The 27,026-nt window shown below is 38.3% G+C and overlaps 1 protein-coding gene across 1 annotated transcript in view; it reads right to left on the bottom strand.

Moving 5' to 3' along the window:
* The window catches only part of RSPO3 (R-spondin 3), an 84,027-nt gene that overhangs the window by 29,089 nt on the left and 27,912 nt on the right, over positions 1-27,026 (bottom strand). Inside the window, exons 2-4 of the mRNA XM_036413636.2 lie at positions 19,911-20,102; positions 18,209-18,355; positions 13,459-13,656 (exon numbers count right to left, since the gene is read on the bottom strand). Of these exons, the coding sequence (XP_036269529.1) occupies positions 13,459-13,656; positions 18,209-18,355; positions 19,911-20,102 (537 nt within the window). The remainder of the gene's footprint in view (positions 1-13,458; positions 13,657-18,208; positions 18,356-19,910; positions 20,103-27,026) is intronic.

Raw genomic sequence — 27,026 nt, 5'->3', positions numbered from 1 at the left:
CACATTTTTAGGGTTTACCCATGTTATAACATGTGACACATATTTTTTTTTTCCTTTTTAAAGCTGAATAATATTTTATAGTATATATATTACATTTTGTTTCTTCATTTGCCTGGATAAACAAATGTTATCAATGGACATTTGGGTTGCTTCCTCCTTTTGGCTATTTTTACTAACACGGCTATGAATATGGGTATACAAATATCTTTTTGAGACCATTTTGCTTTTAATCATTTTGGGTATATTGCTAGATGTGGAATTGGTGGATTATATGGTATTTCTACTTTTAATTCTTTGCAGAAACACCATGCTGTTCTCCACAGTGGCTCCACCATTGTACATTCCCAACCATCATGCACAAGTTCCAATTTCTCCCCTACAACTTCTATTTTTATCTATTTTTATATTAGGCTCTGCCTAGGATTTTAATAAAGAAAAGGGTTCTGTTACAAAAACTCATTTAAAAATGACTTTTCTGATCCAATCTTCTCATCTTGTAAGCATCTGTAATGCATAGCCTAGGAATGCATTACCAGGAGCAAAGCAAGACTCGGTCAATGCCCATTAAAAAGGCTGCTCTTCTCGCCATAAGAAATCTCTTGCCTGCCTTCTTTCCTGGTCTCCTTGTTTTTGGTGCCCTTACCAGATCACCTTTTCAGCTAGAACTCCCTTTGCTTAATGCTCAGTCTGCTTTCCAGAATACCTGGCCCTCCGCCACAAAAGCAAACTCACTGAGAAAGACCTGTTTCATCGAAGGAAGACAGTCCCTCTTCCACCGCAGCATCCAAGCTTAAGCAGGTGGCCCCAAACGGGTGCAAAGAAGGGATTTGAAAGAGGAGAAAGCCACTAAAGTTAGCGGGGTGCTGCATTATTAAATATCTGCATCGTTCCACAAATGGATGTAAACATAGTTGTTCATGGAAAGCGATTAAACAATAGTACAGGAAATATTGTGTCCACAAAGCAGCATGATATAGTGGAAACTGCAGTGCTCCAGGATTGGGACAAGGTCATTTAATCTCTTTAGGTGTTGGTGTCATTTATTGCCAAAAAAAAAAAAAAAAGGTGGGTGGGTGAACTATGCATCTCTAAGATCCCTTTGACTCTCTCATTTTGCTGTTTCATATGTTGCTATTGTTATACAAGAAATATAAGATCAGTCCTAACACACATCTCTTCTTAATTACATTGACAGAGACAAAAAGATACAAGGCAAGATATTTTCTATGCCTGGATCATCATATTTACACACAAATTTGCTTAATAGGAAAATTGGAAAAGCATATAAATAGCTATCCTATAGAAATAGGATAAATAATTAATAACTAATAAACGAATAAACACATTATTAGCCTTCCTGGTTGGAAAATGCCAATAACAAAACAATAGGATAAAAACAGAATAATTCATAAGAGTTTAAAAAACTGGTTACATCCAGTTCTGGCAAATATATAAGAAAACAGGCAATTCTGATACACCACAAATGTGAACTGTTAAAACTTTTTTTGGAAAGTAATCTGACAGAATACATTAATATTTAAAATATGCACATCCTTTTATTTATCCACCCAGTGTTTGGGACTCCATTTTATATTAAATTTCACAATTATTGGACGCTTCTCATGTGCCAGACACAAGTCTAAGAGTTTTATACACACTCAGCCGCTCCTCACTACATAACTCCTCAGAGGAAAACAGGGCATACCAGGGCCAGTCACTTGCTTGAACTCATAGAACTAGTTAAAAGCACAAGTGAGATTTAAAAAACAGGTATGTGGTTCCGGAGTCTGTATTCTAAATACTATGACATATCCACTCTTTCACCTGATAGAAAGCGAATGCGTCAGCTTATGAATGTTACAGAGACTTTTATTACAGCAATAAGAACAAAGCCAGGAGAAAAGTTACTCTCCAGGTTAGCCATTATTGCTACTAAAAATAATGCTTTCGTAAAAACGAAACAAAGAAATGAACAGCTAGCCGGGAGTTGAACTGAGATGGTTCTGCCTTTCAAACTATTTCAGTGCGTTTCTACTTCACCAAACTGACCCTGCAAGGATTCATGAATAAACAAACAAACAAACAAAACCACAAAAAGAAACAATGAGGCTAGGAGAAGATCATTCTCTGAGAACTGAGGAAACCTGCAGGCATGGCAGGAAAAGGTGGCCAGGCAATATCCACAGTGGGACAAGGGACACTCGGGCACATAGAGGAAACTAAAGGGCTGAGAGAAATGACACATAAAAACTCCCTCATCCTGAACATGTCAAAGCAAAATTTGACACACTGAGTAAGTGTGAATCCACCATCGTCCCTATGAAATACTCTAGTAAACTGTGTTTCAACTATCGGAACAAACAAATTAAAAATAAAACCAAATTATTTTATGACTTTGGTGCTGCATGGAAAGCAGGCATGCGTTATATCAGACGGTTACAGTGCACATGCACTATTCTGAGGGATAGTTCACTATCACACGTCCATATTTCATAAAAACAATTAGCAAATTAGCATTCTACTAATTGCATTATGGAAAACTAGGTTACTATTTCTGTAAGTAGAGTAATAAGATTAAAATAAATTAGATGGTAATGGCTGATCCTTTTGCAATTAATCAGATGCTAACTGCCAATTCTAAGTGTGCATACATTTTTATGTCTGCCTTATTTTTGGAATCGTATTTCCCAAGTGTGAATTTAGTATGTTGACATTTTCTTGCCAAAAAAATGTGACATTTTGTAAAACGTCAGTAAAACACAAGCGGCACTGTGCCTCTAAACTTCTAGATTTCATGTGATGCAAAAGTAGAAGGAATATCTCATTTAAAATGCACGTGTTTAGCATTGAGATAGAAAACGTAATTGGACTCTGTTCAGCACCTCTTTCCTAAATCTGATTCTTTTCGAAAATAGGAAAAGCAGGCTTTTCCAGCAGAAACAACAAATAAACAAAACAACCCTTTACAAGGCACATTTCTCAATTATGGCAGCCAGGGCTCGCAGAGGCTAGAGTTATGACCGGGTGGTGTATACACAGTATAAACATCAGAGTTCGGTAATTAGGTTTGAGTTAATTTTAACGTTCCAGTGGCCTGGTTCATAATCAAGCGAAAGGTCATTACCCACACTGGTACATTTCACACGGAACACTCAGCAGCTAGAAATGGAAATGGACATGCCTTTGCTTAAGCTTGCACAAATCAGTCCCAGAAACCACTCACATGAGCAGTGGGTTATTTTCCTATTCATTTCAGAGCCAGTTTACTCACATAAAAATGTTTCTAGCAAACCACAGAAATCAGGGGAAAACACACAGATTAAAACATCGTTAGCATTCAGCTATATGTGCCTCTCTAGTCTAATATACATGGAGAAAACGTTGCTTATTCCTCCTCACTTAAATGTTTTTTCCATATATAATATTGGGTAGGATGACCTCATAAAAAAATATAAGCTTTTATATTTTGTAAAATTTGAATATATATATATATATATTTTTTAGAAGGGCACCTTTTGCAACTGTTGTTTGTTAGCCTAGCCCAGTGGTCGGCAAACTCATTAGTCAACAGAGCCAAATATCAACAGTACAACAATTGAAATTTCTTGTGAGAACCAAATTTTTTAAACTTAAACTTCTCCTAACGCCACTTCTTCAAAACAGACTCACCCAGACCGTGGTATTTTGTGGAAGAGCCACACTCAAGGGGCCAAAGAATTGCTTGTGGTTTGCGAGCCACAGTTTGCCGACCATGGGCCTAGCCCCTTTGTTTTAACAAAGACCTGCCACTCAAAGTGGCCCGTATGTGCCTTGGCTTTAATAATGGGCATGCAACCGGCAGACCAGTCACACTGGCACAGCCCTCCTGCCTCAGTGATTCCTGCAGGGTTGGACATGTGATTCACGCAGAGTCAACGTGAGTCCATTCCTGAGATTGGGTGAGTGAACACACACACACACACACACACACAGAGAAGCATTCTTCTGGATTGAGAGAAATGTGGATGTAGACTTAGGGCTGCCCAGAGCCGGCTTTCCCCTGAGTAGAGAAAAAGCTCTCTGCAGCAGGAAGAAGGCCAATAAACAATGAGAAACAGAGGCAGGAGGAGTTGAAATGGTGAGAAAGAGCCAAGTGATATTGTTAAAGCACTTAGAGCAAGCTGTGCCTGCAGCCAATAGTTTTCTTTTGGTTTAAGATAATTTGAAATCTGTCTGATGAATAGAAAGGGGGTTAACAGTGAGCTTCATGAGAAGGGGTTATTAACTACTGATATATTGTTTTTCTGTTCAAGTAATAATTACATATTTTTAAAAATAATATATTTGAAAAAACAAATAAAAATTATTTTAAAAAGCACCTGACTGGTGTAGCTAGAGTTAATTGTTGACCTATGAACCAAGGAGGTCACGGTTCAATTCCCGGGCAGAAGTCAGAGCAAATGCCAGGTTGCCTGCTAGATCACCAGGTTGGGGGTGGGGGAGGGTGCAGAAAGAAGGCAGTTGATCAATGATTCATTCTCATTATTGATGTTTCTCTCTCTCTCCTTCTCCCTTCCTATCTGAAATCAATAAAAATAGATTTAAAAAAATTATTTAAAAAGCATTTCCATTTAGGACATGAAGAGTTAAAACTTGTAGACAATAGTTAAAAGGAGTAGGACTCTCTTACTTCTAAAGTACTGTTTCTTTCTTTGTAAAAAAACACTCCATGGTTGATGAAGATGCTGTGTAAGAGATTATTTCTATTGCATTTTCCAATTTGTAAGGGGCAGAAGAGGAATCTATAATAATTTATAATAAAAGCATAATATGCTAATTAGACCAGACGTCCTTCTGGGCTAAGCTGGGGCTGCGAAGGAAGCCCAGGTCCTGGGTGCCAGCAGCCAGGAGAAGGAAGGTCTACTCTTGCACGAATTTCATGCATCAGGCCGCTAGTAATAAATAAAAAACCAGGCCATGATACCTTCATATACTTAACAAATAGTTATTAAAGCACCAGCTCTGTGCTAGACACTCTTAGGTGTCTAGGATATAAAATGCACAAAACAAACAAACAAAAACCAAGTCCCTGCCACTGTGAATCTTATATTTCAGACGGTGGCTTCGTGGTTTATGTCAGTCCACAAGGTCATGAGCATCGACGATGGGCGCACTTGTAACATATACCTGTGTGGATAGTTTTTATCTTCGCCGTTTGCTCCACGAGTAGCTAAGGTCTTCATTAGAGTTGGCTGAGACATTTACAAAAAACATTTGTTTATGTTGGCAAAAATGAAATATCTCTATACACTTTCTGTTTTGGTCTCGAGGTGAATATATGTTTTTTTTGCTTGTTTGTTTTGTGTGTGTGTGTGTGTGTGTGTGTGTGTGTGTGAGACCGCCATGTTGATGTGCTGATATATGCTTGTATGATGGTTAAGTAGGGTTAAAGATACAGCTTGTGGCTGTGGAACAGAGCTGAGCTAACCGGCTCTTTGGAGAAATGACCCCAAGACCTTGGCTTCCTTCGCAGCCTATTCTAGCCAGCTGAGATCCCTGCCAAAGAGGAGGGTTCCCTAGAGAGAGACCGGGAGAGCATCAGCATAAATTTAAATTTTGGACCCCCAAGTATAGTTTCCAAAAGGGCCTTCTTGTCCTTTGCTAATTACAAAGTAAACATTTCTCCGGCAAAAAGACACTTCCTCCTTTCATGGCCCTGTCCTCTCTCCTGCCTCCCCAACACAGTCACCCCTTGAAACTGCTGCTGCTGCTGAAACCTCGTTGGCAGAGAAGGCATCCCGCATTTGAAGGCACAAAAGAATTATTCTTTCCATAGATCATTATCTTGTTCTCCTTTTATCTACTCCAGCAACTTCTTCATAGGAGCGTGGCGGACTCACTTTATAGATTGGTACAGCCTGGCAAAAACAAAACTGGATACCTTGTCCTGAGGCCTCCCAAGAGGTGTGACCAAACAAATACGACCAGGTTCTAATTAAATTCTGTGATATCATTGAAGCACAAACATTCTCAAACTCGTTTACATGAAAACATATCATATTGAGCACCACGAGCGGAAATGAACCACTCAAATGGTTTAATCCTTATCTACTGCTTCCAAAGCAGACCCCAAATAGAAGGAGGTATATTTTTTACTGACGGACTAATCCAAACGTGAAATTTCGATCTAGCACACTGCTATTAGGCTATTATTATCAACAGGGACAGAATGGGTATAAATGGCAAATTCTTCAAAACCTCTTAGTCCACCATGTTTCTATTCTTTTCCTTTCTGTCTAATCTTCAATTCGGTCCCTTCTACTGTTTGTTTATTTTCACACACACACACACACACACACACACACACACCTTGCCTTCTTATTATGAGTTCATTGTTTTATTTTTTAATTATTCTTTTAACCCTTTTAATGAATTTTTGGGGAGATGTTGGCTAATAAAATCACATAGGTTTCAGGTGTATAATTCTACAGCACATCATCTGCATATTGTATTGTGTGTTCACCACCCCAAGTCAAGTCTCCTTGCACTGCATTTATCCCCCGATACCTTCTTCAAGAGAAACTGTTTTTCCTCCCCCTTTTCAAAACTTGTAGAGCCCCTTGCCACTTTGAGAATGATAGAAACAGCCCATTTTCCTTAGTCCTCAGCCAGCCAACCACACGAGGGAGCCCAGTGGGAACTGCACAGGGGACCTCAGCTTAAATTGCTCATTCACATTTATCGTTATTGATTTTTTGAGCCTCTAGGTTTTGGGATCATTTGTTATGCAGCAAAGGCTGACTGAACAATTTCACTTCATGCACAGAATGTAAGCAGTGCCCAAACCATTGTTTGCTCAGGGGCCGAAGAACACCTTGTGTACGACAGCGACTACTCTATTTAATAAACTGACCCACGTGTGTTACAAAAAACATTAGAAATCTATTAACATCACCAAAAATCTGAGAAAAGAAAAGCATTTGTCTGGATAATTTATGATAAAGATGGTTTTAGAATAGGGATGCTGAGGTACATATCAACACAACAGAGAAAACTAAAAATGATTCTTCTGTCACCATAGCAAGTAAGGGACTGCACGGATAATGGTAACACAAGTATTTCCCATGATAAATTTTGACCGCTGTGAATGATGTCCACTAAATCTTTAGGTAGTCAATAAAAAATGGGATACTATGAATTTGGTATTAATTATAAGGAGATAACGGAATGGTTGAATTTTTAAAAATGATACAGTACGTAGGGTTGCAAGGCATAAAACAAAAAGTTTCTTATTTTTAGCTGAGCTTTTAAGATCGACACACTTAAGAACATACAACTGGATTGCAAAGTAGTCTTTAAGAGGAGGTACATACATTTATATTAGGGCACATCTCTCTGAGAGCAAAAGGTGTTATTTACTGCAATGGACTACCTGTCTTGGAGGCTTTAACATAGCTGAACATTTTCATGTGACACTGAAATATTTTACATTAAAAGGGCATTAATTTTTAAAATAAAATTGGTTTATTATTTTTATATTAACTTGGGGGCGGGGATGTTGAGATTTCCCTTCTGTTCTACCATCTCGTCCTTGTTACCAAGGATCATGCGCAGGTTTTTGTTGGTGGCAACGGGTCCTGCCCAGAATCTGAATAAACCCATTGGGATAGGAACTGACTAGAATCCAAGGAAGGATAACAAAGAGAGCTTGCCGAAACCGGTTTGGCTCAGTGGATAGAATGTCAGCCTCCGGACTGAAAGGTCCCAGGTTTGATTTCAGTCAAGGGCATGTATCTTGGTTGTGGGCACATCCCCAGTAGGGTGGGAGGGGGGGGGTGCAAGAGGCAGCTAATCGATGATTCTCTTACATTGATGTTTCTGACTCTCTATCTCTCTCTCTTCCTCTCTGTAAGAAATCAATAAAATATATTAAAAAAAACAAAAACAAAGACAGCTTGTTGAGTTTCTCCTGCTTGTGACCAGCAGCAAAATCATGCAGGTTGAGAAGCACAGTCTCTAATGCCATGATCATCTCAGCTCCGCACTCTTTCACACGTGCTCTGACCCACGGCAAAGAGCTAGTCCACCGATGGGGTGTAGGTTAGCGTAGACAGCTCCCACCCTCCGGTGCTTAAACAGGATGAGCTGCCGGCCAGCTGGTCCTCCTCCATGGAGCACAGGTGGGGAGAGGACAGCATGCACATACTCTAAGCCAGTTAGCATCCTGCAATTTTGAGCTAACCCATCCATTGATTCGGATTTTGAAAACTGTTCAGAAAATATTGGCTAAATAGATTGTCTTGAATTTGAACAAATATTTCATCTAAATACTTCTTGCAGAAAATGCAACCAGTCATCACTAGAATCATTGTTATAAAGCTTTTAGGAAATAAACTAACAAACAGAGGAGGATAACTAGGGACCTAGAAGACTCGCTTATTTGCTTGATTTTTTAAAGCTGTTTTTGCTGTAATTTTAAATATAGTGCTCATGTTAAACATAATGCTTATATAATAGTGCTATTTGAAGTTTTGATTAACAGTGATTTATAAGTTAACATATAATACGTTTCTTTTGTGTAAAACCTACTAGATTTTGCTACGCTACTTTTAATTTGGGGAAGGCGCATACGGAAACCTGCAATATGTTCAAATAATGCAATAATTTTCATTCTGTTTCTTCCCTGGAAATGTCTCTGGATATTTTATTTATTTATGTTTTAATGGATTCGTATTCTCTTTCTCTGGTGGGAAGGATGGTATTTCTGTTGACACCAAGAAAGTAGAGGCAACCCTATTACTTTTCTCCTCCATTTCTATCCCAGGATCATGCATTGCATGTAATAAATTAGTATGCTCTACGTGCAATTAAGCAAGGGACAAAATTTCTTTCATTCTTTTCAAATTGCCTGAAAACTCTATATCTATAAGAATTTTTCTTCAGTCAATTAAAGGATGTGCAAAATTAATATGAAACACGTTTGGTCTTCCTATGCCCGCCCCCCACATACACACAAAAATTATCCCTTTGCATCAAATGCAGGCACATATATATTACATGGTTCTGTTTCACTTCCCTTTATCTAAGATGGTTACACCACGTAAATCAAAAGAGTCAATAAGTATAAGTTGACAACTATTGAAAGTACATTTTATCCTGAATACTTCTATTTCAAGATATTGTTTTAATGTATATATGATAGTCTATATATGTTAGACTTTATAATCTCTTAAAATATGTTATATATCTTTGACATTTTAGATATATAATTTAATTGAGATGGCTCAAACTAGAAACTATTGCAATGGTTATAACATATTAAAGCCGGTAATTGATGGAAAAGTTAAGGTTGATTAAAAGGTAACATGTCAGGTAAGGGGAAATAATCTTAAAGGGTACAAACAAAAAGTACATCAGATAAAAATTCAGATTTGGGGCTACAGATATTACATTATTCTTTACAGACTCATTCACTATGACCATTCTGAGCACGAGAATAATATTAGTAGAGAAAAGTGTGTATGTGTATATTATTAGCAAACAGTTTTTTAAATATATATGTATATGCATCTCACAACCAGAATAATCCATTCTGTTGCTGAAACCTAGTTCCTTCTATCCAGTTTCTTTGTGTGCATTTTGAAAAGTCATTTCTGGATCTTATCATTCTTCCCCGAGACCTTGCCTTTGGCAATTAAGGCCCAACAGAAAAATCCTGAACACATGCTCCACACCTTTTCCAAATATGGCTTATCTACCTCTGTCTATTGTTAACCCATTAGGTGGGGATGATGGATGCAAGTTTAAATTCAAGATTCTCAGGCTAAATTTATTTTAAAGACTCTTATCTTTTAGCTTACTCCCCCAAAATGCTCCAGCCATGAATCAAAAAGACATTCTTTTATTAAACAATAAGCATTTAAGAGTGGTAAGAGAAATCATGTCTTAAATATATATATAAAATCTCAGAGCCTAAGTGAGAGTGCAGTGGTCTGTTTAGAGGTCATAAATACTTTTCTATTTGGTTTCTCCATGTTCAATAGGATCTTTGCTAAGATACCATCAAAACAAGGTAAGGACCGAAACCAGTTTGGTTCAATGGATAGAGCGTCGGCTTGGGGACTGAAAGGTCCCGGGTTCGATTCTGGTCAAGGGCATGTACCTTGGTTGCGGGCATATCCGCAGTAGTGGGTGTGCAAGAGGCAGCTGATCGATGACTCTCTCTCTCATCGATGTTTCTAACTCTCTATCTCTCTCCCTTCTTCTCTGTACAAAAATCAATAAAATATATTAAAACAAAACAAAACAAGGTAAGGTACATGTTAGATCAGAGAAGTAAAGAATTAAGGAAGAAGCGGCTTCCTTTCTAAAATTTTTAGGCTACTTGAGAAAAACATTTGACAGACATAAAAAGTTGTATGAAGGTTAATAAAACTGGAACGGAATCTTGTATTTAGTTGCAAATGCAGTCTATTTTTTCTACTTGGTTATCTGTGTGTTATGAAATTTGAAAAGTAATAAACACATACATTTTTTATGGTTGTATAAAGCTCCTCTGTAATATGAAATGTTACTATGTCCTATCAGAGGAAAGGAAAAAAGACCAGAAAAGAAACTTTTAAGCCAAGTTTATGTCACAGATTACTATTTTTAAACTTCTTATGACATTATTTGTCTTATCCATTCTTAGTTTTAAAGACTGAAATTTTCTTCTTTTTTTTTTTTATTGACTAAGGTATTACAAATGTGTGCTTATCCCTCCATTGCCCCCCTCCTATCCTCCCAATCGTGTCCTCACTCTCACCCTCTGTTGAAAGACTGACATTTTTAATGTTAATGTTAAGTCAAGCGCCAGAAAAGTGTATTAGAGGACCACATTTTCAAGAAATAAAATGCAATTAGTACCATGGTTTACTTTTTCTATTGGATAAGATTTTTTTTCACTTATATTTGAAAAGACAAGTATATGGAATACTTATTAGGAGTGTAGAATCTTTGTGGAAAGGCTAGTATGTGTGAAAACCACCTGTAAGTCATTACATTTCAGGAAAATTTAGTAAACATAAGTAAATGTACAGCTATGGGAGCTTACCAACAAGTAGAGTGATGAAATATTTGATTTCCAAATGCAGCTTTCATAATCTAAGATGTTTTAAATTAATTGGTAACTAATGCCAGAAAGACCTTTTTCACTAGCCAACTTTCATTCCTTAAACCTAATTTTAATCAAAACCTAATTTTTATCTTACAAACTTGCAAAAGCTTGAAGATCCCTTTAAAATAATCCAGGTCTTCAATAATTTTAACATATTAAGTACTTGATTACTAATGTCAACAATACCTTTTTACATACTGAAGATTGCTGGTGCATTTGGGATAGGGAAAGACATTGCAAAGTACAGGTGACCCAAGTTCTGTCTTTGATGAGCGATATTCAGGTTTGCCCAGCACCCTCCTCTGTGTTCTCCCTGAACTTGTTCACACACATATCATCTTCCCTGATATAGGATATTGTGATTTTCTGTTTAAACATCTTAACCCTCCATAGGATTCTGAGTGAACCTTCAGGATAGAAATTGTACCCTATTAGGTTGTAAATCTCCAGGGCTTCAAATTGTGTATGGCCATAAAGTGAAAATGAAATAAAATGATATTGAATAAATGAATGAATGAAATAAGCAAAGGAAGTTCAATTACAGGGGCAACTAAACTATTTTCAATTGACAGTTAATTGAGGGGATGATTTATCGACCTACCAGGTAACTACCAATTTCTATATATAAAAGCCTAGTCAAACATTAGGACCTAAGGGCCAAACAACTGGTCCACCAAGGGGCGGATGCTCAATGCAAGAGCTGCCTCTTGGTGGTCAGTGAGCTCCCACAGCTGGAGTACTGCTCAGCTGACAGACCTGTTCCTGTGGCCTACCAGCCCAGTAGCAGCCACTCACTCCCTCAGTAGTCCGTCAGGTCCAATCTCTAGAGAATGGACCAGGCACCGAAGGACCAGAGCTGTTGGCACAATCCCGACTGCGCCACAAGCCTCTGTCACCATGGCTACTTCCCCTCCCTAGACGCTCCGCAAGAAACAATATAAAAGTGGCCACCAGGTGGCTCCTGACAACCAGCGCAAATGTCAACAGGAGGGATCTGGATCCCAGGTTATGCAAAGTCATCCTGCAGGACTGATCGGGTCCTGGCTATCCTCCATCCCCTTGGGATGGCACCAGATGCAGGGCTCAAGACTGGTGAGCCCAAGCCTCTCTCAATCAGGAGGACTGACTGGGCACCAGCCTGTGGCAGGCGCAGTGGGGCCAGGGTGAGTAGAAGTGGCAGGTGGCATTGAACTGCCAGTTTGGGCCCAATCCCTGCAGGCCATGCCGAGGGACCCCACCTGTACATGAATTCGTGCATGGGGCCTCCAGTAGTTATAGAAAGCTATGCAACATATTGGTAGACCCTGGTGCTGAAGACATTAGTGAGGAAGATGAAAAAAATTAAACTTTAAAGACCAATATGTATTAGACACCTTGAAACATCTTATGAAATGGTATATTCCTCCTTGGTAATCATAAGACTTCAGAACAAGCTCTGACACAGAGTTATTGAACACTGATCATTAAGATTCTGCAATCTGTTATATAAAGTTAGCGTACTATGAGTAAAAACTGGAGGATACCATGTCATTATTGTTGGTATTATATTTATAAAATATAGCTTGGTTCTTTCCCTCAAATGTAAAGTCTATATTAAAAACACATATACATTTAGCCTGGTCAGGGTGGCTCAGTGATTGAATGGCAGTCCATGAACCAGGGGGTTAGGGCTCCATTCCCTGTCAAGGCACACGCCTGGGTTTCAGGCTCAATCCCCAATAGGGGGCGTGCAGGAGGTGGCCAATCGATGTTTCTCTCTTCTAGATGTTTCTAGCTCTCTATCCCTCTCCCTTCCTCTCTCTAAAGTCAATAAAGATATGTTTTTTAAAAACTTATACATTTAACATTTTTTAAAATCCTATGTAATCTTTAAAACATGTTAGTTACATCCTAACTGTGCTTCTTGGCTTTTTTAGGCAATGAACAAAGGAATATGTTTATTTTCTGTTGTCTCTTCATCATGACCTTATACCGAATGGTATTATACCTTGCGGTTATGAGGCTCCCCCAAATTTTCGAGGCACTAGGAAGGTTGAGTAAAGAAAGAGAGTCCATCCCTCCTCGCATAGGCCTAAATTCCCATGATGCACCCTCCTTCATCAGGACTCAGTGAGCACTCTTCTATTCCAGTTTAAAGTTTTGCTATCAGCTCCATGTTAAAAAAAAAAAAAAAATACACATCTATTCTGTAATTTACAGCCAACACATTCTTTGGCTAGCACACACTTTAGGGCTTTAGAGATGTACGATAATACTGTGTCCTGAGAAATAAAGTGAAATTTCCATCAAATTATGAAGAGTCAAACAAGCATATCTTTTAGTACCTCGTTCTCCCTTCTGACACTTCTTTCTTTGCACTGTACACTTCCTCGTCTCGCTGGTTGGTGGACACAGGTTACCCTTGGTGGACGGATGCTGTGTTATTTCTCGGACCCTGGTTTCGGTCCCTCTTTTGAAGCCGCATGTTTTCCCCTTCTTTGTGCAGGGGCTCCAAGCACTCCACTCACTGGCCTCACAGTGCACTGCAACAGAACAGCAGACACAACCTCAACTGGTGCTCAGATATCCTCACGGTTGTGAAATAAACAAAAAGGTTTGCTCCCATCCATACTTGCGCAAATTTTGAGCAGAAATCTTGCAGAACAGAGTTGGGCAAAATGACAAAGATAGAACAAAGAGAAAGCGGGAGGCAGGAATGGAATGTTTTCAGTGTTTTAGTACACACATTATCAGGTAAACTCATCAGTGCATTAGGTTTTCTTTTCACTTTAGATTTGACTAATCAGCAACTAATATAATTACTCACAATTAGCCAGTGTTTTCCAAGTGCCACGCACTGGACAATTATTGATTGATCCTGATCATAACTTGATAGAATAGTCATTAGAGGATTCTCAAACTGTAGCGAATAACAAAATCCCCAGGAGGGCTAACACAGAGAATTCTGGGCCCCACCCCGTGTCTCTGATTCAGCTGTCTGGGATGGGGCCTGAGAATTTGCATTTCTAACAATACAGGAAATACTGATTTGCAAGTATTGAAAACACACTTTGAGAATTTCTGTGCAACATACAGAATGGTAAAGCAGAAAATGAACCTGGGTCCTTAGCCTGCAATCCACTACCTGTTCTACTTCATTGCTCTTGAGTATTTAAGTATTGCTATTTATTAATGGACTAGAGGCCCAGTGCATGAATTTGTGTATGGGTGGGGTCCAGCTGGCCAAGCTCCAATGGGTAGATCGGGGCCAGGGGCCCTGCCACTGATTGGGAATGTGGGGAGGAACTGTGGGTTGTGGGCTAGCCAGCCTTACCCACAAATGGGGTTGGGGGAGCGGCTGCAGGAGATTGGCTGGCTAGCCCCATTCCCGATTGTTGTGTGTGGGGCTGATTAGGGGTGGAGTTGGCTGGGGGAGGCTTGTGGGCCAATCGGGATGGTGGTGGGGTGGGGCCGCCCATGAGTGGCTGGCCAGTCCTGGCCCTGCTCAGAGTGGGAGGGCTGATCAGGGATGGAGCTGGCTGGAAGGGGCCCCGGGTCAATCAGCATGGTGGGGCCTTTCAGGGGTGGGGGTAACCAGGGGGAGGGGCTGCAGGAGGCCAGTTCACTGACCGCAGTGGGCATCAGAGCAACTAGTCATTCCGGTCATTCTGGTGTTCCAGTAGCTGGCTTTATATATATATATATATATATATATATATATATATATATATATATATATATATATATATATATATAGATATATATAGATATAGATATGGTTCAGGCATGGAAACATCTATTTTAACTGAATTCTGGGTCAATTTCAGCTGATAGACTGCTTCTAAAATTAACCCGATAAGTGAGTCCTAAGATCAGCTAATGCACTTTCTCTAAAGCTTTATTTATTTTTTGTAGAGGTGTTCCTTTTTCTTTATGTATTAATCTCTTCCTTTCAAACATGGCTTTTCAAGGTCAAACTTTTGGACTTCTAATGAAAATAAATATCTTCAAGGTGCTATTCTTATATTTATTTCTATAAAACTTCCTGTAACAGCTTGCAATAATAACTTTTTCAGATAATATGACTCCCTTTCCATAAAAACAAGTTTCAAAAAAAATGTTCTGGCTGCCTTCCGATTTAAAGAATCCTTACTTTAGGACAGAATGCTGTATTTTATACATTCTCAAGAAATAGAACCTAAGTGTTTTAGAAATTTAGATCCATTTGCCATACATTGTCCTACATGCTTTTTTGGTCATTTTCAGATATCTGAACATAACACAGGGTTAAATGGAAATGATTAGATAAGCGAATTTAAGTTTCTATGAACTCAAATGAACTTTATTACACCATTTTCTAAATAGTCTTCATGCTCAGTTATACCATTATTAGAGCAACCAAGTCACTTAATGATACCATAACTCTTGCCAGTTAAGGAAATGTCTTCCATCCTGATATTAATCACTAAAAAAGCAGTGGATCTTGAACACAATAAATAAAAAGACCTCCAAGAAAGCACATGGAAAATAAAAATCTAAGTTTATGAGCTATCACTTTGTCTACTATTCATTTAATACCAGAACTTAGAGGATAAACTAAGAAAAACATTATATGATTTGCAAGTGAACAGAATGTTGGTGCTTTGTCACAAAGGTGATCTAGGCAAATGTATACTCAGACTTCATAAAAATATTTTAAAAATTACAGCATAGCTAGCTGTTAGTCCTCAGCCAGATGATGAATGATTCTAACAATGAAATTCTAATGATACTGCTCCCATTCTTGTTAGCTAACTATGTGGTTCCACTGAGAACATAGCAAGGGTATGTGCCTTGCTACTCACTCTTTGGAGCAGAATATCTTCCTTCTTTCATTACTTGAACAACTTTCCAAGAGAAGCAATAAGGATGACAGAATGAAATGACAGTTCAGAAAGGAAGCAAATATCCAGAGTCCAAAGTAGAAGAAATATATTCCCATGTAAAATTGGGGTCAGTGGATATTTGTGCTTAATTTGACCTGCAAACCATGATAATGGGCATGTCTGTAAGTCTTTCACCCCAGCTCTATACCAGGGTGGTGTTTTCTGTTTATGACCTTTCCCTCCAATTGAAAATCTGGATAAGAAACAAGTCATACAGCATAGGTTTTAGCAAAGAGAGAAAACATTCTTTAACCTGTTGGGTGAACACTAGGAAGCTACATTACAGCACTGACAATTCACTTGTGTCCTTGAGATCACCATTTCAGCTCTCCTAGTCCTAGTTTTCATATTTGTTAAAGGAACAGGCAGGTTTTAATGGCCCTTTGTGATAATCAAGCAGGTCACCATTTTTCATGAAATTCTCGGGAAGCCCATGGCCTGGATTACATAGTGCTGGTAGGCTAGATACCATGTGATGGGAAACAACTCATAGGAACAAGCAACAAGAGCCAGCCCTGAACCAAAGTTGCTGATTTGCACTGCTAGTGTGTTCCGAGTCTACTTGTCCAGCGAGCCAGATTCATTTAATGCCTCTTAGATTGCTGACCCATATTCTAAATTATGTAATTTCTTTAATTTTATTGTGTTAAGAAATAATCTTGTCTTAATGGTAGCAAAAACTGCCAGTCAGCTTTAAAGGCTAATCCAATAGTTTCAGTTGTTCAATGCTCTCTCTGATAAGAAAACATAGATATATTTAAAATAAGTAACCTTTCAGGGACTAAATGCTATACTTTCAGCAACTAAGAAAATCTAAACTGGTGCCCCTTTCCCTGGAGAGATAAATACCACAAACTCTTTGCAGCTCATCCTGTTTGAATATTTTACAGGTTTCCTTTTCTCCCCCCCCCCCCCCCCCCCCCAGTTTGGAATTTATTACCTCTATCCCTCAACCCTTGGTGCCTACAAATAGATAAAACACGTTCTTTCCAAAGGTATTGTGTGTGTGTGTGTGTGTGTGTGTGTGTGTGTTTTATTGACTAAAGGGGGGGGGGGGAAGGCAAACCAAAATGAGCCATGAACTGTTTCAGGATTGTTGTTTTCCAGATGCTTCTGGAATTATCTTCAAAATATCATCTATCTATTTCCCTCTGCCAAATTGTGTTTAGAAATAAGTGTTCCGAGTGGATCTGAAATGGTCAAACCAGCACTTTAGGGTTATTACCCCAGCACTTTAGAGTCTAATGAATTGTTCTGTGGGGACGCAGGGGAGTCCTGGAGACCACTATCTTGTACTGAATCAGGAGGACATTTGTGTGCATGTGCCAACACCAGCGGGGCATCAAAGGTTCCTGAAGCTCTTGCCCAGGGGACTTGGAGATTTAGTATGCTGTTTTCCCATTTGGTTTCGCATCTGCTCCCCAAGTGTTCATCAAACTTGTAGCTGTAGTAGCTACACAGCATTTAAAAGAAGGAAAATATAGCCTGACAGTGATCTGTTATTTAGAGAAACAACTTGTCTGAGGGATCTCCCCTCCAGGAAACTCGGCCTGCAATTAATCAGACCCCGGGACTATCTCCTCTGTCAGTTTGAGTAAGTCCAAAAATCTCTCCTTGTTTCTGAATACCTACGTAGCAGGACATTTCAGCAAAGCAGTGTGAAAGGAAAGAGTGAGAATTCTAACGGTATCAGCTCCAGTTCTCCAGGTATTTGATCTACCCACTGAGCATGCTTTTCTCCCCTTGGAGAGTAACTTAGGTCACTGACAGAGATTAGACCTGGGTGTTTTGCAACATTTTTGCCCTAAGATGGGGATTTAGTTCAAGACCAATATATATATATATATATATATATATATATATATATATATATATATATATAAAAGGAAATCACTATAAGTAAAACTTAAATTAAAGAATGATAAGAATAGTCGAAACAATTATTAACAGTCCCTAAGACATAATGGAGCTCCCACAGGATGTTAAACTGTACTATCATATGGCTGGGAAAAGCTATGGTAGCACCATTGAGATGGAAAGATGGAGAGAGCCTTGTAGAGACAGTCCCTCAGGTTCTTGTGAAATAGGATGACGAGAGGCCATGTCCATGGAGACTGAATTACCATCTAAGATGTTTCTCATCTTTCTAAATCATAGAGTTCCTCCTCACCAATACTGACGCACTCCATGGTATGGTTGTTGGCTTCCAATCCTTCTGGGCAATTGCCAAGGCACTTCCCAAGGTGTAAGTAAAACCCACTTTTACACTTTGTGCAGAAATTTTTGTTGAAACAAGTATCACAGTCAGCTTTGCATTCTGAAAGAGAAACAAAAAGAGAAGCATTTTTTTTTATTATTATCTTGGCTTAACTATTACTGGTCCAGTTCTGTATGCTTATAACCTAGGCACATGTGACTTTTATATCAAACAAACATTTAGGGATCAAAATTATTTTGCCCAACTAAATTCAGGACTCTCCAGTCATTTTGTTGATGTACATCAGTCACTGGTTTTAGAATCATTGTACTGATTGCTTTTTAAAAATTTTTTGACCATACGTCCACTGCAAGAATGTTTATAAGAGCAAATATCTATTTATAAAAATAATAGTGAAATGTTTCATCAGAACTGTAACAAAATATACTAGGATATTGCCATTGTGCTATTCTTGAAGTCCATTCATTCAAACAAGTACTTGATTGCCCAATATGTGCCAATCACTATTCTAGGTATTCGTTGACAGCAGTACACAAAAATGAAGCAATACTCAGACTTCACAAAGCTTATATTCAAGGAGAGGAGACACTTTAAAGAATAACACGTCTTCTATGGTGATACTATAGGTCAGACATTGTACCAGAATTTTGCAATATTAAGTCAGTTAAGTCTTACAATACCCAATGGGGTGGCCTCCATTATGATTCCCATTTTACAGATAAGAAAACTGAGACACACAAGGTTGTGTAACTAGCATAGGACCACTGATTTGTAAAACCAGGCAGTCTGATTTCAGAGTAATAAATGCCCTGGAAAAAATTAACAGCAAAAGTAGGAAAAAGATATGAAAAATGACTGATAAAAAGAAGAGGTTGGTTATTTTGATATGATAGTCATGAAATGCCTCTCTGAGAAGGGGACATATGAGTAGAATCCTTGCTATAAAAAGAGAACCAGCCAAACAAGGTGTGGACAAAAGAGCTTTCCAAACTGCCAGTACAGTGAGTGTAGAACAATAATTGCAAAAGCTTTGAGGTGGGAAGATCCTGTAAGAAGGCCAGTGAGGTTAGTGAACGTGTTTGAGAGGTAGATGAGATTGGAGAGGTAGGCGGGGCTACATGTGGTGTAGGATAGAGGAGTGATCTTCTCTAATTTACATTTTAAACCTTTACTTGGTCTACAGTGTGGAGAGTATGTTTTTCAGGTGCAGATGAGAGATGACGTGATCTTTCTGATATTTATTTCCAACTGACAAATGTTTCAGTATCTATACTGGAATCTTTCCTGAAGTGAAAAATAGCTGAATTGATTCTTTAAGTCATTAAATATTTAGATTTTGTAAATATAATGAGAACTCAAATGGCATTGATGCTTGCACTGTTTTTCTATTGGTTTGATGATTTATACCTTAGGAATAAAACAATGAAAAAGAGAAAACACACACACACACACACACACAAAACTTGAACTTTTTTTTATAAGTGCTAAAAATTGTCCTACCCTGAGGGTGAAGTCCAAATAGGTTTTAGCCTAATTAACCAGGTAAATATTACTATTTACTTAACACTGAATATCACAAATATTCTAGAGGCCATTTCATATCTGGAAAGTCCCCATGGATGAGATAAAACCATAATTTTGTATAGGCACTTACTTGTACACTTATTTATATCTGGATATCGAGTTCCATAATATCCACTTGGACATGAAGAGAGACACACTCCAATCTGCTTCATGCCAATTCTTTCCAGAACAAAAAATAGTCTGGGCTTACATGACAAACATCCATTGTAATCTGAACACGTCGCACAGCCTCCTTGGCAGCCTTGACTGACGTTAGGATGCACTGGAGGACAAATGGAGAAAGACAAAAAACCAAGGTTAAATTGTAAATATAGAAGTTCAGTGACATTCTCTGGGTAGAATACACATTTTATTTCATTATTTTTCAATTTGGTGGTAAGGGGTGAATGAGTTGGGCTTTCCTCCCCCCCCCACCTTCTCTTTTTTCTTCTCTACAATTTCCTTTTAATTCACACATTGTTTCTGGTTTAAAAGTTCTTAAAATATGAGCACTTGAAATATAAGAATATATTCTTCATTTATGTATATAAAAATATCCAAATTGAACCAGCACCCTGGCAGATTGGAGATGGTAATTTTGTGCACATTCATTGAAATCAATACACATTAGTTTTTGCTTTTCATTTCTTTCTTTTTTTAAAAAAAATATGTATTTTATTGATTTTTCACAGCGAGGAAGAGAGAAGGATAGAGAGCCAGAAACATCGATGAGAGAGAAACATCAATCAGCTGCCTCCTGCACACCCCGTATTGGGGACGTGCCCACAACCAAGGTACATGCCCTTGACCAGAATTGAACCTGGGACCCTTCAGTCCACAGGCCAACGCTCTATCCACTGAGCCAAACCGGTTTCGGCTTGCTTTTCATTTCTGTGGTGGATGATAAACGCGTCTCTAATTTCTTCAAGCAAGGATGACAACATAGACTGGGGCTTAACTTGAGCAAGGACACTGTGTTCTAGGGTATCTTTTTTCAACTATGGTCTGTCTGAGTACACAATTTTACTCTTTGATCCAATGCCAATTGATTCTAAAACTATGCAACTATTTGGGCACCCCACCTCCGAATGCTTTCCCCAAATATTTCTTTTGACATGAATTTGATGTTTATCAGTTCACATGGATAGAATGGTGAAATTATGTTTAGCTTACCAATATTTCCACGTGAATCATATGTGAGCACTTGTCATAATTTATGTTCAACATTTTATCCATTGGGAGAGAAGTCTTATAGTTTTTGCAACCTCATCTGTCATTTACTCAAGGGAATTATTTATTTGGCAAGAACATAACCAGTCCATACTAAGGACACATATCCCTGAGAATTCCAAGGTTTCCAAGAGACACTTGTTTGTGTGGTGAGACTATTCATTAGCAAATATGAACAAATATAGACCAACACTTGGAAGAGTCATGTCTACTTGAAATCCTCACAACTTTAAACCTTATGACTAACCAGTCATCAACACCTATGTGCAAGCTGATGAAAAATTGCTAACAAAGGTGAATCTCTCATGTAGCTGGTGTTGGGTATGATTTCTTCTCCTAATGCATTCTTTATTTAAATGCACTACTAATAGCCTTATTGTCCTTTCAGGAGTCCAGAAGGGAAAAATCCTGACCATTATGAGAGCAAAGGTTGGTACATAAGTATGTAAAGCAAACATGTCAAACTCTCGGACCGTGGGCCACATGTGGCCCACAGGAATATTTTTTGCGGCCCAACCAATATAAATAAGAAACGTTTTAATAACAATCTTGTAATTTAATTTTTACAATATCCTGTTATAAATAATCCTTTATAACAGTGGTCGGCAAACTTATTAGTCACAGAGCCAAATATCAATGGTACAACAACTGAAATTTCTTTTGAGAGCCAAATTTTTTAAACTTAAACTATATAGGTAGGTACATTGTTATTAACTTAATTAGGGTACTACTAAGCTGGCCTTGGCTAAAAACTCAAGGGGCCAAAGAACTGCATGTGGCTCTCGAGCCACAGTTTGCCAACCACTGCTCTATAATAAAGAGCTAATATGCTAATTAGGCCAGATGGCGGAATGACCTTCCAGAATGACCAGTGGGTGGGGCTACAGGGCTGAGAGGCAGCCAAGGCTGCGAGGGTCAAGTCCCTTGCACGAATTTTATTCATCGGGCCTCTGTTTATCAATAACCAACTACAACGTTCGCTAATGACTGATTACTATAGTAATCGTGTTGCATTCATTTCCTTTTCGCGCTTTATGTGTGGGCACACCATTTCTCTCCACTAATACCAACAGCGAATATTTTAGCAGCCAATGCCACGTCATTAGTCTTGGACTGACTTGTTTGGTGTGCCCAACAGAAAATATTTCGCTTTCAGAGAACAAGAAAAATAGGTTCATTTGCATTATGCTTATTAATTTGTGCAGTTATTCAGTGTCTGGTAAAGTTAATGTTCAAGAAAAAAAATATTAATTTTTGTTAAAATGTTCTATTATTCTATGTTAACAATGACTTATTTCAGCCCTTTGTATTTAGCATGTCTCTACAAAATAAACCTACATTTCTATGGCAATTGAAGCTTTGTTTTTTTGCGGCCCACATAAACCTAAACCTTGTTTACTTGGCCCATGTTAGCCTTTGAGTTTGACACCCTTGGGGTAAAGGCATCCCTGTGTATTTCTGACTATTTTGTTGGAAGTGGGAGGGATAGGCTTGATGGACCATGCCATTCTTTAGTCTGTTTCACAGTGATGTTTGATTATTGCTAAGTTCTTGACCACAAAAGCAAACCCCACCAGGCTGACTGAGAAGGGGCACCCTTAAGCCCTCTCAGCCTTCCCACAGGGTGCACGGGTTAGCTACCCAGAGGTCACTCAGTTGACCAGCATCCTCCGCCTGGAGGAAACCATCCCTGAATCAGCCACAGGAACCACAAGCAGCTCATTCTCATTCCAAGACGTTTTGTAAATAAACTGAGGAAATGTGTGGGGGAAGGGAAGTCTGCTTTTCCTGTACATGCTCCTCTGTGGGGTGGGGTGGACATGGAAAGTGGCACAGGAGGTTTAGATGTTATAGGACCTGGGGGACTTGTAAGTGAAGACCGCTTTCCAAGTAACAGGGTAATTTTTCATGCCAGTAACTCAGTATTGGGGACTTACAGAAAATGTGTACACATTTTAAACGGGAAAAGACCCTAAAGTGAAGAGAGCTCCATGTGTTCTGAGTCTACTGACTCAGTTTCAGAAACAAGGGTTTTGATAAAAAACAAAAATAAAACCCGGGAAACCTTTTCCTAAAAGCTCTATGGAAAAATGGATCTCGGGAACCCAGTAGAAAAGAAAATTATTCCCACCCAGGGCGCCCAGTGACTCTTGAGCTCACATGAAGATGGATTGGATTGGTCCTCACCAATCTGTCCCTATCTCTGAAATGCAGCTGCTCAGAGGAGGCACAATAGGCTTTTGAGCACCTTGAAATGTCGACCTATTATAATGTAACTTTAAAGGAATCAACTATGAAAATAAACACGACTCATATGTTAAGAGCCTCAAAAAACGTTACATTTCATTGAAAAAAATTGAGTTCGGATGTTTGGAAACTTCTCCAGGAGAGAGCTGTATGGATCCCACGATCTGGTAACAATTTGCACCCAAATTATGAGGGTGCACAATTCCCTCATTAAAACTTTTACTGATTAATACAGCACAGTTGACTCACACATTGTGGTACTATCACTCTCTTTGCTTTTTTTTTTTTTTTTAAACATTTTGTTTGTAGCCAAAAAATTTTAACAAAATACTTTTTTTTTTTTTTTTTTTTTTTTTTTTTTTTTTAAAGTAGACACGACTGTCTTAACTGGCAAAGGAAACTCTTGTTTGTTTGTTCTTAATCAGGGCATTTTTGAATATGGGCAGGCACAAATTTGAAAGCCAACATTGCTTCAGGAAAGTTTAAGTACTATGTTGTGGGAAGTGAGAAGAATTGAGACTATGAAGTTCATATCCTAAGATTCTAGATTTTTTTTTTAACAGTTGAGTAGCATAGTGATTGCTTTCTTGAAAGCTGGATAAAGATCACTCAAATTATACAGTCAGTCTTACAAAACTAGACACAAATTTCTCAAACTTCATCTTAAGGCAAGAGTTTTTACTTTTTATATGGAAACCACAGAAAACTTTGGTCTGGATTGACTGTAACAACCCTTTCAGCCTTAAAATCTTATGATCCTAAGACAGAAAATAGAATTCTGCTTTGTTGTGCTTCTTCTTTGTTCTATTCTAATAATAACCCCATTTTGTATTTCCAAATCACTTTTTCGAACAATGTTTTTGTACTATTATTTTATATGACCAATGGAGGTGGTGTTGGTGTGTAGGCTTCATAGACTATCTAAGGTTTGTACTTCATGTTAGAAAAGGAGCTGAAGGTATCAGTATGGAAGTGGCCATGGCGGGGCTGGAGGAGGGAACACCACAATTACCACATCAAGAAGGAGACTGGCATGAGTTCAATGCCACTGATGCTTAAGCAGTGGTTAATGGAAGCATGAGCAATATCAAGGAGATTGGAAGCACAGGGTATATCTAGACTATGAAACCCTTTGTAGGCCAAGGTACTTATCCTGTGAATAAGGAGAATTTTTGAGAAAGGTGATTTTCCCTGATAGCATGGCAGGCATGGAAACTAGGAGACTAAATGTAGTGATCAAGGTAAGAGGCTGATGATAGCTTAAAACAAAGCGGGGGCAATGGAATGTGGTGAGGGAGGGATGCATATTTCCAAAGACATTTTGGAGGTAAAGTCAGTTAAATACGGTGACATACAGAATGTGGACTGAATGAGAAAAGGGATTTGAGAAGCTGTGTTTTGAGTTCCAGCTGCTGACGAGAAAGGAGAGGATGGCTGGCGGAATACAAAGCCTTCAGTTGGAAGTTTGGAGCAAGGTACATGGAACAAAAAGATCTACAAGTATAAATATGGCTTAGGATCATTGATTTTGCAGTTTTATAAGATATCCAGAAAGCAAAGCTCAAGAGATGAAGTTTAATTGTGTGATAGTTGCTTGGGACACACTGCGAGTCTCTGGTGGTAGCTACTTAATTAGTGAAGGTATATTGAAAGGGGAAGTGCTGAAGGATGGCAATGGAAGCAAACAGAGCCCCAGAGAAGGGACATTTTGTAAAAGAAAAGGGATATATCAGCTCACTTAAATAATACTTTGTATTTCCGTACCACTTTGCTTTCAAAGAAAGCCCAAGTAACTGTGGTAACTGCTGTTTGTAATGGCAGGAGCTACAACAATTATTTGTTTTGAAACCCCAAACTAGAATTCAAAGAAATGTAAACTACTGAATAAATAGTGAGTTTAGATCAAAAGTTAGAACCTAGATCTTTGATATCTCATGCCAATCTCTGTCCATATAAGTAAACTTTAGATGTGAGTAATTATAAGTGGAGAACTGGGCTGAATTCACGGGAACTTTAAAATGGGAACTTCTGACTACAGATGTGTCAAATACATGGTAAAATGAGTGTCTGTCCCCAAAACTAAGAAAGAGGAATGTATTTTCCTTAACTTGATTATGAAGGGTAAGTATGAAAAGAGTATATGTCAATGTATAAAAACACATTTTCAGTGTCTAAACTTTCGATACTCTGAGTAACTTCAGTCCCCCCCACCCCCAGTTGGTAAGATTTTCTACTATTTCTTTATTTAATCATCTTGTGATGCATGACTAATGCAACACTTCCTAAAGGCTATTGGCATGTGTGGTAATTCAACTTTTTTTTATTTTTTATTTTTTTTTATAAAATATCCATAACACGGAGTTTTAAACTGTATCAGAGCATCTGGTAAATACACAATGTTTGGCTAATTTCAGTGTTTATGATATACCAAACTAATTGCAGCATTGGAATCAATGTTCTATGATATTTCTGTAACAGTTGAAGTGCAAGCCTCAAGGATTTGCTTTATTGTAATCCCTTTCTAAAGCCCGACTGCAAATGCACTAACATCTATTGCAAATTGCTATGTGGAAGGGATCCCTTATTGCATGCTGCCAATGACCTCTGATGGTCATTTATTTGTGGCTAGCACATTTCCAGAAGTACAAAATTTAATATACATTAGGCTTATAAAAGCAGGTTTGATTAACTTTAAAAGAAAAGCTAAAAACATGAAATTAACTTGTCAATTTTACAATTCAGATAGGGAAAAATTAGTAAGTTAGTGAATTTGATAAAATTTACTTTTAAGGAAGAAGAAGAAGTATGAGAAGGAGAGGAGAAGGAGGAGAAAGAGAAGAAGGAGAAGGAGAAGGAGAAGGAAGAAAAAAGGAGGAGGAGGAGGAAGAAGAAGAGGAGGAAAATAAACCACAGGGTCACTTTAAAGTATTCTCGCCTTCACAATATTTACTGCCTTCTCTCCTGCATGCAGTGGCCTTAACAGACAGGGTAGGAAGAAGAGACCAGTGAAATCCTATAATCAAAGTTATTTTTACATCTGTCCTTTTCTCCATGTCTTCTCCTTTGCAAGGACATTCACAATGACTGAAGGCTTTTTGAAGGCAGGGGTCTGGTCGGCCTTGATAAGTTCTTCATAGTTTTCTTTGATAAGTCCCAACTTCTTCCCAGGGCAGCTGCTTATTGAATAGGTCTCAACAAAGAATTTTTTATTATTTAATCGCTGAAGGTAATACATTTAAAAAATAAGGTATTTGTGTTTCCTGTTTATTTTCTTAAAATATATTTTTATTTATTTCAGAGAGGAAGGGAGAGGGAGAGAGAGAATCACTGATCGACTGCCTGCTGCATGCCCCACACTGGAGACCAAGCTTGCAATTTGGGCACATGCCTTGAGCGGGAATCAAACCTTGACCTCCTGGTTCATAGCTTGATGCTTAACCACTGAACCATGCTAGCAGATCTATTTGTGTTTTTTAAATAATAAAGATGTCAAAGCAATAAATATTTAACCAAAAGTACCTAAGAACATTTGTGAGTTATGCCTATCCTATGAACATTTGGTAAAAAAAAATCAAGTTTCAAATCACATACACTTTATGATGCTTAAATATAAAATACATTTTTCAAAATAAAACAATGAAAGCTTTTCTAAGTTCTGTGTATTTCAATTAGAGATTCACCTGGAGAAAATGTAGACTCTTTTTCTTGCTTAAGTTAGGATAGCACATTT

This window comes from Pipistrellus kuhlii, unplaced genomic scaffold (genome assembly GCF_014108245.1).
Source record: "Pipistrellus kuhlii isolate mPipKuh1 unplaced genomic scaffold, mPipKuh1.p scaffold_m20_p_5, whole genome shotgun sequence".
Taxonomy (NCBI): Eukaryota; Metazoa; Chordata; class Mammalia; order Chiroptera; family Vespertilionidae; genus Pipistrellus; species Pipistrellus kuhlii.
This window is presented reverse-complemented; position numbering and strand designations above follow the sequence as displayed.